Below are 14,004 nucleotides of genomic sequence, written 5' to 3'. Positions count from 1 at the left end.
AATCACCCGTGGCCCATTCTGCAAGCTGGCCCTGCCCCCAATCGGCCTCAATTGGGGTGGACCACCCAGACCCCACCTGTGCACAAATTCATGCACTGGGCCTCTAGTGTTTACATATACACTTTAATTAAATTTATTTAAGAAAAGGAACAGAATAGTTTTAATATAGCAAATTCAAGACTAGCAAAAGTGAAAAATGCTAACAATAACGCAGATGACATCAAAGAAAGTCATTTAGGACAAAGAAGAAATAAGTATAAAACAAAATTCACCCAAGTAGAAATGTGTGAATTAGAATTTAACTAAGGAAATTTTCTTGGGCACTTTCATTGTAGCTTTGACTGAAAAAACAAAGATTTTACTTGAACCTTATATTTTTAAAGGATTTGTTGGTGATCCAAAAAGAAATGTCACGATTCCTAGAATGCATTTGGTGATCGCACAAAGGAAGCCTCAACCTAAGCATGCAGCCCGCTACTTGGTTCGCAATTTGTTCCCCAGGGAAGTCCTGATTTGCAGCACTGCCAATACCCAACTGCCAAACTCTAGTGGCCGCCAACCCCTAGATCCAAATATAATGGCTGCATTAAGAGGTATGTAAAGGCATGGAATCTTGTTTTATCATCATTTGGTCATTGGTGGATATTATTGGCAGTAGAAGAAATAATGATGAAGTGTTGTTAAATCTTAGAACTGTTCACTTTTTCACCTGTCTGACCCAGATGTTACAATTTAATAGTGTGTAATGGGTAGCAACTTCTGGAGAATAAATCTTGTTTAAAGACTGGTGGAATAAGACAAGCTTTATTGATTATAATTCCTTATGGTTAGTACTAAGTCAGTTCTTCAGTGCTGAAACAGTATTAAAACAAAACGAAGTAAAGAAATGGGAAAATAAAACACATTTCAGTGCTAATAACTGGCAACACAGAAGTAGACTCTCATGATTAATCCACTTTAGCATCCTGCCTCCCAAAAATGTCTATGGTGGTCCTAGAACTCATAGGCACTGAAGATATAAGGGTAAGTATTTCTGTCTGAAAGGAGTTCAGTCTAGTAATGGATATATTGAGGGAAACAATAAATTACAACCCAATGTAGTAATGCTGTGAAACCTCAGAGAGCAGAGCAACTATTTTGGGGGCATTAGGGAAGTATTACTAAGGACAAAACAATCTGGGTTTGGAAGGATTCCTTAAGGAGGTAAAGAAAAATAGGAAGTGTATTCTACACAGAGGGAATAGTTTATGGGAAAGATAAACATGTTATGTGTACAAATAAATCCTTGTATAATAATATTTGCAATAATACCATTTTCTCTTTAAAGATTTCCTTTTATTTTTAGTTCTAAATTATCCATAGGATTATTAAATGGCATTAACACCCTGAAATATTTGACTTTCTTGGATTTTAAAGCACCAAAACCTGATTACTAGTCCTTTGGTCAGTGTTTTAGGGAACCTCACATTAGAAGAAATGAGATAGCCAGCAAAACATCATTTTTGGGCAGAATTTCTAAACTCTCAGAAAAAGAGAAATGAATGACAAAGACAGGAAATTTCAGTATTTTAAATACAAAATATCTTTGCTATTTTTTTATAACTTTCGTGAATCCTTTATGCTATTTGTAGAGTATCTGATAACTATCTTTCCCAACCATGATTTGCGTGAATGTGGAAGAGACTGGAGAGCCTGTATTTCCTATGTCAATGCTCTGATTCGCTACTTATGTAACGCAGCCAAAAAAAACACAGTAAGTTATTTTTCATTTAAATATTGTCACTTCTGTACATATGCATTCTGTATACAACTCCAGAACAGAAAGCACAACACACAGAATCTTCAGGCGTGTGGTCAAAATCTTGTCTATTTACTTTAGGGGCAGGATATATTCTTTCAAAAACATACTGCCTATTTATTTCACTCTTTGGTATTTATACTCCAGAAAAATATCCAGATATAGTGTTATAATTAGTATGTGTAAGCCAAAGCGTATATTAGAAAAGTGTTTCAACTACAAAGATATTTGGCAAATCTTTTTCAGTGTCCTACTGAGTAACACAGAAAAGAGCAGACTGTGGTGCTGCTTAGCTGTTCTAGTGATAGTTCAGGAGAAAAGAAATGCACTTTTTTTTTTTTTAACCATTTCACTTTTAGTGATGGCAAAACCTGTGAAAATAATGCATCTCAGGTTAAGCTATTGCAGATATTTTATATAGGAACCTGACTTCTCTATCATCCATTCTATCTTCAAAATCCATTAGAGATTTTTTTTTAACACAAATGGAACAGTAGGGAAGAGTATCAGGCCTTCTCTTGACAAACTTATTGACAATTCATAATTTCTACCCACCTCTTGAGAAACCTCATTTTATTACTAAAGGCCCAGTATCCCTTAGCCCAGCTTGCACCCTCTTCAATCTGAGACCCCTCAGGGGATATCCACAGGGATCGGGCCTAAACTGGCACTTGGACATCTTTTTCATAATCTGGGGCGGCTGGCTCCTAACCACTTGCCTGCCTGCCAGCCTGATCACCCTTAACCACTCACCTGCCAACTGATAGACACCTAACTGCTACCCTGCCAGCCTGGTTGCCCCCAACTTCCCTCCCCTGCTGGCCTTGTTAACCCCAAATGCCCTCCTCTGCTGGCCATCTTGTGGCAGCCATCTTGTGATGAGATGGGGGTGGCCATCTTGTGTGCGAGGGCTGACAGTCAATTTGCATATTACCTTTTTATTATATAGGATTACCATGTTTAGTCACTTCTGTAAGTTTATGGAAACTGTTTGCCAAGAATATTTGTAGCTGAGCTTATGTTTTTTTTGGTGAATGACTTGAATTTAGTGATAGCTCAAGTACCATCTGTCTGAAACCAAATTTGCTTATTTTTCACATTCTCTTTTATAGCCTACAAAATTTGCACCCTAAACATTTGAATGTAAGATTAAGATGTTGCATGGAAAATGGTAATTTGCACATTTGCTTAGACATCAGAAGAGAAACAGCATCTGCCAAGTGTCTGCTGTGTACTTGACTAGGAGTTGGGCAGATCCTTGCCACTCAGAGTGGATCTGTAGACCAGCAGCAGCAGAACTGGAAAGCTTGTGAGAAATGAAGTCTTGAGTTCCATACCAGACTTATTGAGGCAGAATTTGCATTTTAACAACAGCCCCAGGTGATTCATGTGTACACTGGAGTTTGAGAAGCCCTGACCTAGAGCAGTGATTATCAACTCCGGGTATATATTAAATCATGTGAGACCCTTTTAAAATAAGATATTAATCCCTGAGCTCCCTCACTCCTTGCACCAGAGTTTCTGATTGAATTTGCTTAGGGTGTGACCCAAGTAGAGCTTTCTTATTTTTTTAAAGATCCCTAGGGTAATTCAAATGTGTAGCCAGATTTGAAACCCAATGGAGAAAGAAAACAAACAAAAAACATTTTAAAAGACAAACAAAAAGTTGTGATCTTCAAGAAATTCATTTATTCATGAAATGTTTATTTCCTGCCAGCTATTATCATTCAGTTAATTAGACAGAGCTATGAAGTCCACCAGGAAGTAGTAGTTACAGCATCTTGAGGAATAATGTGTACCTATACTTCTTTGATCATGGCACACAATATCTTAAGTCTTTAGCCCATTTTATTAGAGACAATTTCTTTTCCACCAGCCTGGGTGCTTGAATCAATGATGGAGCATGTCCATTCTTTCTTACTATGGAACATTGTTAACATATACAATTTTGTGTTTCAGAAAACTGTTCCCACCAAACGCAGTACACCAGCATCTGTAGATTTGGATATTAAAAGTGAAGATGATGCCGATGAAGGCAGTTCCCAGTTACCTAGGCAAGCAGCTGCCCCAGAAATAAGTGCAAGTGGAAATTCTCAGCCAAACATCAGTGCTGTCTTTGAAGAATTTGAAGAGCCTTCCGCTAGTGCTTCACTGTCACGTTACAGAACATTGTGTGAGTTTTAAAATAACTTCTCTTGATGTTGAATCTGGTTGATGCTCTTATGGTGTTTACTGTATTATCTTTCTACTTTTATGTATGCTTGAAAATGTTCATAATAAGAACTATAAACAACATAATCACTTATATTAGTGAATTTTTGAAATATAAATATTTGGTTCTGAGACTGATCATTTTAACATTAAACAAAATCTATTATTTTTCCTTTGGAAAATGGTTCTTGGTAGCCAACTCCTTTGACCGGTGTGAACTCTCAAGTTAGGCATGCTGCTCTGCAAGTAGGAGCGAAAGCTGGCTGAATAGAAGCAATTCAGTGGTTTTGCTCTGTGTGCCAGGCACATTGCAGTGTTCTATAAAGAATTTTTGTGTGAATTAATGAATCCCATTCTTCAGAACATTGTATCTTTATGCTAGCTCTCTGCTGGAGATGCATCCTCCTTCATTATTGTCACATGGCAGTAGATTCTGCAGGTGACTTATGCTTCCCCATGACCCCTTCCCAGAATTTTGGAGTTTGGGAACACCTGAGATAGCAAAACTATCTTCTGTCTCTTACTGCATCTATATCAACCCTAAGTAGAACATTACCTGTGAACCTAATCATATGAAATTATTTTTTTCTCCAGTTTTATTTCATTTTTATTAAATTTAATATTGGTTAATAAAATTATATAGGTTTCTATATAATTCTATAATATAATTTATAATACATCATCTCTACATTGTATTATGGGTTTACCACCCCAAGTCAATCCTCCTTCCATCACCATTTATCCCCACTATACTCTCTTGTGCTTCCTCCTACCACTTCCCCTCTGGTAATCACCATACAGTTGTCTGTGTCTGTGCTTAATCCGTTCACCTTTTTTCAATCAGCCCTACAACCCCCCTCCACTCTGATAGCTGTCAGTCTGTTCTCTATGAGTCTGTTTCTGTTTGTTCATAAATTTTCTTCATTATATTCCACATATGAGTAAAATCATATGGTACTTGTCTTCCTCTGACTGGATTGTTTCACTTAGCATAGTGCTCCCCAGGTCCATCCATGTGTTGCAAAAGCAAAGATTTCCTTCTTTTTTATGGGTAAGTAGTATTCCATTGTGTTAATGTACACATATTTTTAAAAAATCCACTTATCTACTGATGGGCACTTGGGCTGTTTTCAGATCTTGGCTATTGTAAAAAGCAGTGCAACGAACACAGGGGTGCATATATACTTTCAAATTAGTCTTTTAGGTTTCTTTGAATATATTCCCCAAAGTGGAATATCTGGGTCATAAGGCAGCTTCATTTTTCATTTGAGATAACTCCAAACTGCTTTCCACAGTGGTTGCATCAGTCTGCATTCTCACCAACAATGCATGAGCGTTTCTTTTTCTCCACATCCTGGTCAACACGTGTATAAATGATACATCTTTAGAGTATTTTTATCATTATAAAAGTAATATAACTACTGAATTTAAGGTTGTACATGGTAGAAACAGACTTTGGCCAAATTAAACCACCACAACAAAAATCACAGGATGAATAGCTTCTATATTAAAAACGCAGAGAACAAACTGAGCCACAGGCAGAAGCCAGAATGGATATCTGTGTCTGCAGCTCCCATGATATCTAGGTTATAGATTTCTCTTGTCACTGTTCAGATTCTCTGGGGAAATAATCTGATTTAGGGAAATTGGGTCAAAGATCTCTGACTCTGACTCTGACTCTGACTCTGACTCAGCTAGAATGAGGGGTCAGGGCAACTAAGTACATTGTGAGCCAGGAAGCCTCCCCAGTTTGTGTGTAGTCTATTATAACATTTTATTTAAAAAACTAGAGGCTTGGTGCTCGAATTCAGGTATGGATGGGGTCTCTTGGCCTGGCAGGCGATTGGGACCAACTAGAGCTATCTGGCCCAGCCCTGAATGGGGCATATCAGGGCTGGCCAGCTGGGGTTGGGGATCGCAGGAGGTTGATGGGCCACAGGAGGTTGGCTGTGAGAGCTCACTGTCCACCAGGGGGCAGCTACTGCATTGAGCATCTGCACCCTGGTGGTCAGTGCGTGTCATAGTGACCAGTCGATCGGTTCTTTGGTCATTCGGTCACTTAGGCTTTTATATATATACTAGAGGTCTGGTGCATGAAATTTATGCATGGGAAGAGTCCCCTCAGCCCAGCCTGAACCCTCTCCAATCCAGAACCCTTGGGGGATGTCTGACTCCCAGTTCAGGCCTGATCCTGGGGATCAGACCTAAACCAGCAGTCAGACATCCCTCTCGCAATCAGGGACTGTTGGCTCCTAACTACTCATCTGCCTGCCTGCCTGATTGCCTCTAACTGCTCTCCCTGCCAGCCTGATCACCCCTTATCGCCTCTGCCTGCTGGCTTGATTGCCCCTAACTGCCCCTGCCAACTTAGTCACCCCTAACTGTCTCCTCTGCTGGCCTGGTCACCTCCAACTGACCCCCCCCGCCAGCCTGGTTGCCCACAACTGCCCCCCTGCCAGCCTGGTTGCCCCATGCAACCTGCTGGTAAGTCATTTGATCATCCCTCACTAACTTCCCTGCTGTCCTTGTCACCTCAGGCTGCCTGTTGGTCATTACTGTCACTGTGATGGAATCCTGGATAATTTGTATATTCCTCTAGTATTAGTACAGATATAGATGGAAAAGTTTTTTAAATATATCAACCAAAAATATTGCTCCAAGAGATGTCTGAGATTTTAATGCCTATGTGTTCTTTTAGAATTTGTATGGGTTCATGACTTACATTTAAGCCTTTTATCTGTTTTACGGTTATTCTTATATGTGGTATAAGTTGGTGGTATAGTTTCTTTATCTTTTTTTTTCATGAACCTGTCAAAAATTTCCAACACAATTTATTGAAGAGACTGTCTTTAGTCCATTTCATGCTCTTTCATCCATTGTCAAATATTAATTGGGCATAATGGCTTGGGTTGATTTCTGGGGTCTCTGTTCTGTTCCATTGATTTATATGCCTGTTCTTGTACCAGTAACCAGGCTGTTTTGAATACCATGGCCTTGTAGTATATTTTGATATCCAGTATTGCGATACCTGCAACTTTGTTCTTCATTCTCAAATTTCTGAGGCCATTCAGGGTTTTTTTTTTTGTTTTGTTTTTTTGTTAGTTACATATAAAATTTAAGAATATTTTTTCTAGATCTGTGAAATATGCCATTGGTATTTTAAAAACTATAAATATTTCAGTAAGAATCCTGGTGCTTATTTTTGAAAAGGCCTTTTTTTAAAAATAGGAAAAAAATGAATTAAAATGACTTATTTGTTACTAAATTTAATATTCTGACCTAAAAGGTAGTTGGGCACAGGCTTGTCCTTTGAAAGAAACAGAGCATATGTAATCATACCAGCAGTGATTCCTGTCTCATTTCTCATGCTGTCTCCTGATACACTAAAATATTAAAAGCTTTAATTTTTTAATCTCTCAAATTCTTAAACTTAAAAATCCAGAAAAATCAACCTTCCTATTATAGCCTTTTTTAAAAAAAAAACAAACGTGAGCTTAGCCCTAGCCGGTTTGACTTAGTGGATGGAGTGTTGGCCTGCAGACTGTGTGTGTGTGTGTGTGTGGGGGGGGGTCCCGAGTTCGATTCTAGTCAGGGGCACGTGCCCGGATTGTGAGCTCAATCCCCAGTAGGGGGTGTGGAGGGGTGGCTGATCGGTGATTCTCTCTCATCGATGATGTTTTTATGTCTCTCTCCCTTTCCCTTCCTCTCTGAAACAAATAAAAATATATTTTTAAAAAAGTCAGCTTAATATCTGCTATAAAAATTGACATCTTTCTCTTTTCCTTCTAGGCTATATTGGAAATCCAAATAGAAATGTACAGGTGACATTTTTAGTACTGACCATAGCAAGAAAGAAGGCTTGCCCACAGATGGCAGCCAGCTATCTTCTTAGCCAACTGTTTTCAGAGGAAGTCCTGCTAAACAGTATCATCTATGGCAGTCTGTGGCCTGGTGTATGTGCCCTTAGCTCCAACAGGATTAATGCTATTCGAGGTTGGTACATGTCAAGTATGTGAAAATAAATAAATGTCAATTGTGTTAGAGAAGGGAAAAAGAAAATCCATTCAGTCCGTGTGTGTTCTGAGGCGACCTCTTACATATCCCTTATTAGGGCATAACAAAGAGCAGGCTCATGGATTGTTGATTTCTGCATTTGGGTTCTCAGGCTAATTGCTCTGTCTTGAATGGCATTATTAGAACAGGAAAGGCATAATTGACTCTGGCTCCTTGGTATGGACTGCCAGGAGTTTGGAAACACACACCTTCATTTACTGAGGATCAAACTCAAAGCTGCTGGGCTTTGTCAATTTGCAGAAGTGTCAACAATAGCACAGCAGGCTAATTTGCCAGTTTTTTCTTGTGCACATGAGCATGGTGGCAGTCTTTATCTGTGACATATATAAATGAAGAAATAAAACTTCCAAAAGCAATTCTGTGTAATCTTAGATTTGGTCAAAGCAGGAAGCAGAATATGTGTACCCAGCACGTAGTTCTGAGCCCCAGCCTCATCTCAGTTGATTTCCACCATCATATCACATGTTTCTCATCCAACAAATTTGAACAACATTCATCTTTCAGGCTAAACAAAAGAAACCTGACTTGTAGCACTTTTCATAAACACTTGCTAACATCCAATCCAATTGTTCTATAACTCATTTTACTGCAATCCATAGTAAGATATACATTTTAAATTGTGACTCCATATGTGTGTGTGATTTTTTTTAAAGGAAGAAACATTTTCACAATTCTTACTCTTTCTATGAGAGTTACATTCTATTCTATTATATGGTTTGAAAGTGTTGCTGTAACCTATTTCATGACCTAATAATTGGTAAAACAAAAACAAAAACACAAAACCCAATTTCTCTTACTTTATCATAAAAAAAGAACACAGTGTTTTTAACCAGTTTTGAAATAAAAGTGTTTATAGAAGAAATAGTGTCTTTCTAATAAAAAAAATTTTAAATGAGGAAAAGATGAATTTGATAGTACTTTAAATATCTGGACTAGATTAATTTCTTAAAAGTGAACTAAAATATTATTCTATGCATTTCATTTTGTTTTATCTCTTACTAAATTATATTACAAATCAAGATCTCTTTTGTAGTAAAAATATTCAACATGAGTTTGGCATACTATCTACATAAGGCATACTTAACAAATTTCTCATGAGACTCAAAAGTTCTACTCCTTTGAAGATAGCCATGTGAGTTATTTCAACAGATAGAATGCAGTAGAATCATTGTCCTGGGGGACAGAGCCAGGTCCCAAGGAGGAGAAGCTGACAAGAAAGCATATTTTACTTTAAGGACAAAATGAACTTGGAGAATCAAAGGAGTTAGAGCAAAAGCTGAGTGACCAGACATTAGAGATTTCTTCACTCATAGGAGGATGGAGCTTTATGGCCTCTAACAGTTCTTCTTCTTTTTAAAAAAAAATATATTTTATTGGTTTTTACAGAGAGGAAGAGAGAGGGATAGAGAATTAGAAACATCAATGAGAGAGAATCATCTATCAGCTGCCTCTTGCACACCCCCTATTGGAGATGTGCCCGCAACCAAGGTACATGTCCTTAACCGGAATCTAACCTGGGACCTTTCAGTCTGCAGGCTGATGCTCTATCGACTGAGCCAAACCAGTTTCGGCTCTAACAGTTCTTTAGAAGTATCAGTTCAGTATAAACTATTTAAAATATACATAAATGTACAGAAAATAATATAGTAAAATAATAAACACCTGTCTACCCAGTACATATAAAGACATTTTACCTCTTGTGCTCCAGGCTTTTTAAAAATAATAATAAAGCCTTATTGATATCATTAAAACTCCTTAAGTGAGGTTCTCAGAATTTGAATTACCCATCATTTCTTTTCCCTATCTTCCTCCCAGAAATAATCAGTCTTGGAGTTGGACCTATCATCCCATGTATATTTCACACTTTTGCTACCTATGTTGATAGACCCATAAATAATATGTGATATTATTTCACAGTTGTTTTAATGTACATAAATGGGATGTACAGTACATACTCTTTTGCAATTTTTTTCACTTGACACGGCATTATTTTTAAAGAGATCTACTTTATGCATTTTAAACTGCTGATTGGGGTCCCATTGAATGAATGAACTAGATTCTTCTATTAATATAATTTTTTTTTATTGATTTCAGAGAAGAAAGGAGAGGGAGAGAGAGAGATAGAAACATAAATGACTAGAGGCCTGGTGCACAAAATTCATGCACTCAGGGGAGGTGTTCCCCAGTCTGGCAATTAGGAGCCTGGCGATTGATAGCCCCAAAGAGGTAGGCCCCACCCACCTGTCAGGGCTCCTGGATGGATTGCCCCAAAGAGATAGGCAAGGGGCCACGGGAACCCTGACAGAAGCTGCAGGAAGCAGCAGGAACTCAGTGGAAGCTGCATGGAGAGGCCACAGGGGCCCAGCCCCCGCAGCACATGCGTGGGGCCACGGGAACCCCATCTCTGCTGTGCATGCAGCCATCTTGTGATGGTGTGAGGGCATCACAGCACGAGGACCACCTACGCTTTTATTAGTAAGATGAGAGAGAATCATTGATCAATTGCCTCTTGCATGTTCCCTGCTGGGGATTGAGCCTACAACCCAAGTATGTGCACTGACAGGGAATCGAATCATGACCTCCTGGTTTGAAGCTCAACCTCTCAGCTACAATGGCAGGGCCTATTAATATAATAGTCTTATCCTAAGATTTTATTTTGGGGAACCACTTCTTTTTTTTCACATATCTTGAAGTATTTTAACAGAACATTAAAGCATTCTTTCTGAACATTTTTCAATGTATGCTTTACTCCATTGTTTTAGTTTTCTTTCAATTGAAATAATTCCAATTATTCATATTTTGGATCATTTTTGCCCATCTCTTTTGTCTTTCATACTCTATCTTTTTTATTGTCTAAAGTTTTATATATATATCTCATTTTTCCCTGCTTGACCGCCTCCCCCCCCCCCCAGCCATTCCCACCCTGGCCAAGTCCCCACTGCCCCAGTGTCTGTGTCCATTGGTTATGCTAATATGCATGCATATAAGTCCTCTGGGTGCTCTCTAACCCCTCCTCCCCTGCCATTTGCCTGTGAACCTATTCTTGTTCATCAAATTACGTTGATCATTATATCCGACATATGAGTGAGATCATGTGATATTTATCTTTCTCAGACTGGCTTATTTCACTTAGCATAATGCTCTCCAGGTCTACCCATGCTGTTGCAAATGGGAAAAGTTTCTTTTTTTTTATAGCAGTGTAGTATTCCATTGTGTAGATATACCATAGTTTTATAATCCACTCATTTGCTGATGGGCATTTAGGTTGTTTCCAAATCTTAGTTATTGTAAACTGTGCTGCTATGAACATAGGGGTGCACATATCCTCTCTGATTGGTGTTTCTGGCTTCTTGGGATATAGTCCTAGAAGTGGGAGGGGACCACTTCTCATAGATATAGTCAAAGGTTAGTATGTCCAGTGGTCAAAGGTATTGATTTCATATAAGAAACTTATTCAATGCTTTCTGATAAGAGCTCAGTATCATTTAAAGGCTCTTTAGAGAATGATTTAGATGGAGAAAGTTAATAGGCTAGAGATTTGAAACCAGCAAATATTTTTTACTCCTATACCATCCCCATCCATTATTGCATATTATAGAACTGTAAAATCTTAGAAATAGGAAGTACATTACAAGTCATCTAATACTTGTAGGAATTCCCTTCTCAGCTTTGACACATAGTCACCTTTCCTTGGTTTGAACACTTCCATTGATGGCAGTCCAATAAATCTAATTAATTAATTATTTAATTAATTATTTAATTAAATCCACTACATTTTAAAAGGTATTTAATCTATGAGAAAGTTATTTTTCCAAGTGATTAATAATTTACCTCCCTTCAACTGAGACACATTTATTCTTCTTATCCCTTCCAGAGCTAATTAGGGTGGATCCAATCACTTTTCATGTGATAGGTCTTCAAGCATGTAAATACAACTATTGCTTCCTGCTGGATCATCAGGAAGTAATAAATACAGCCTCTACCCTTACTTTAAAGTTGAAAACTAAGTGAGACCCAGTAGTATATGGCAGGTCGAGATAAAAATAGCTTTATTGTTGTTCACACATGCCGTTTTCCCCCCAAACTTTATAATTTAGGGATCCCACCACCTGGAAGTATGAGGATTGGAGAATAAGTGTTATTCCCAATTTCCTTCCAGTAAGTCTTATACTTTTATAGTTAAATATTTCCATTTTCTTCAGTAATTCCTCATATAAATATCTTCCTAATCTTTCACAATCTGATTCACTGACTAAATTCAGATATACTGAAGTTAACCCAGATTTTCACTGGGGACTAACTCTGAAGCATAGCTTTTCTCACTTGCACAACTGGAAGCAAACCTCAAGAAACCTTTTCTGACTAGTGTAATTCCTCTTAGATGAAAATATTTATTAAACTAATTTAATAATAGTTATAGTCCATACATTTTAAACTCTTAATGATCCTTTTATAGATTTAGCAATAGAACTAAGGTTAAATAAATTAATTTCTCTGAAAAGTGATTATTTAATAACTTATGTTTTGGGACTTTACCACCAGAGTTTCTCCAAGACAACTACCCGGCTTGTGATCTATCAGAAGGTGGACGTGAGTGGAAGATGTGTGTGAATTCTATGAATCAGCATATCCACACACTTAAACCTGGACATGGAAATTTCCCATTTCAACCATCATCATCTTCAAACACGAGTTCTTCTTCGTCTAAGTCAGAATCTGACACTGACTTAAGTGATCAAAATACTTGAATATCTGCTTCCTTACTTCTTTTTTTTTTTTTTACTGTTGTTTTATCCTATAAGTTTCTCAAGTTGTAATTCCAAAATTAGCCTGTTATAGTAGCAATGTAGTTCTGCATTCATACCTGAAGAAATAGCCAATATTCTTTTTCTGCCCACATACAAAGGAGAATTGCATAAGAAAGATATGTCATGTTTCTCTTATGAGCAAAGTGATGGGCAGGGTATGTAACCCAAACATCCATGCTGGTTTTCTTCTACATCCATCAGTAAGGAATTTATAGAATTGACTTCATATTATTTGACCTAAGCTTTCTGGAGATGAGACATATGTTCTCTAGATTTTTTTCCTAATAAGAAAAGCATTCTTTAAATTACATCCTGATAATATTTTATCACAAATGTTTGCTAAGATTCAATTCAGAAAATCATATCAGGAAACTTTTTGAATATATAAAAGTAATTTGAATTTAAGAATACATCGTAGTGATTTAGATACTAACTATTTTGGTTTCTGAAATGTTTGGGTGAATGTTTAATATATTTACTGTGTTTTTTTTCTGACAGATTCTCCTCATCAAAATGAATACATATTTTAATTTTACAATGTTTAAATGTTTATTTAAATGAAAATAAAACAACACCAGAATTTCAATTAGAAAAAAAATGATCTTAAAGCATATGGGCAGGATTAATGTAGAATTACAATATAATTCTATTTTGCTCATGAATAGATACTTTTTCAAAAGTGTTTGCGTGTTTATTGTATTCTATCTTAAGCACCTTAAAGTTCTTGAATATTTCAACCATAGGAAATACTGCAGAATTTCATTGTTTGATCATTTGTATTTAAGAAGCCTTTTGCCAGTTATAATACCATCTTTCAGTTTTCAACTTATTGAGCAGTCCTCACTTACAGTCATTTTATAGCATTCTTAGTTATTGTTCAAAAAGCAAATTTTTTTCCTTTTGAGAGTTCAATCTTCATTTATGGCCATGTGCTTGTGATCCATGGCTTTGTCACAGACAATTGACTTCAGCTCTTTTATAAGGCAAAGAAATTCAATAACAAGTAATAAGTAGGCAAACAATATAAGTTGTGTGAAAGTTGATAAGTCTTTTCATCGTTGTGACTTGTGAGATAGATTAAGATGATTTTATAGAATCAACTTATAGAATTGA

The 14,004-nt window shown here is 37.2% G+C and overlaps 1 protein-coding gene across 1 annotated transcript in view; it reads left to right on the top strand.

Moving 5' to 3' along the window:
* BEND2 (BEN domain containing 2) overlaps positions 1 to 12,831 on the top strand; it is an 86,777-nt gene extending 73,946 nt beyond the window's left edge. Inside the window, exons 7-11 of the mRNA XM_036440076.1 lie at positions 384 to 593; positions 1,632 to 1,753; positions 3,758 to 3,971; positions 7,799 to 8,002; positions 12,626 to 12,831. Coding sequence (XP_036295969.1) covers positions 384 to 593; positions 1,632 to 1,753; positions 3,758 to 3,971; positions 7,799 to 8,002; positions 12,626 to 12,831 — 956 coding nt within the window. The remainder of the gene's footprint in view (positions 1 to 383; positions 594 to 1,631; positions 1,754 to 3,757; positions 3,972 to 7,798; positions 8,003 to 12,625) is intronic.
* The last annotated feature ends 1,173 nt before the right edge of the window (positions 12,832 to 14,004 follow it).

Source organism: Pipistrellus kuhlii, unplaced genomic scaffold (genome assembly GCF_014108245.1).
Source record: "Pipistrellus kuhlii isolate mPipKuh1 unplaced genomic scaffold, mPipKuh1.p scaffold_m20_p_16, whole genome shotgun sequence".
NCBI classification, from domain to species: domain Eukaryota; kingdom Metazoa; phylum Chordata; class Mammalia; order Chiroptera; family Vespertilionidae; genus Pipistrellus; species Pipistrellus kuhlii.
The sequence above is the reverse complement of the archived record's forward strand: the minus strand, read 5'-3'. Positions and strand labels throughout refer to the sequence as shown.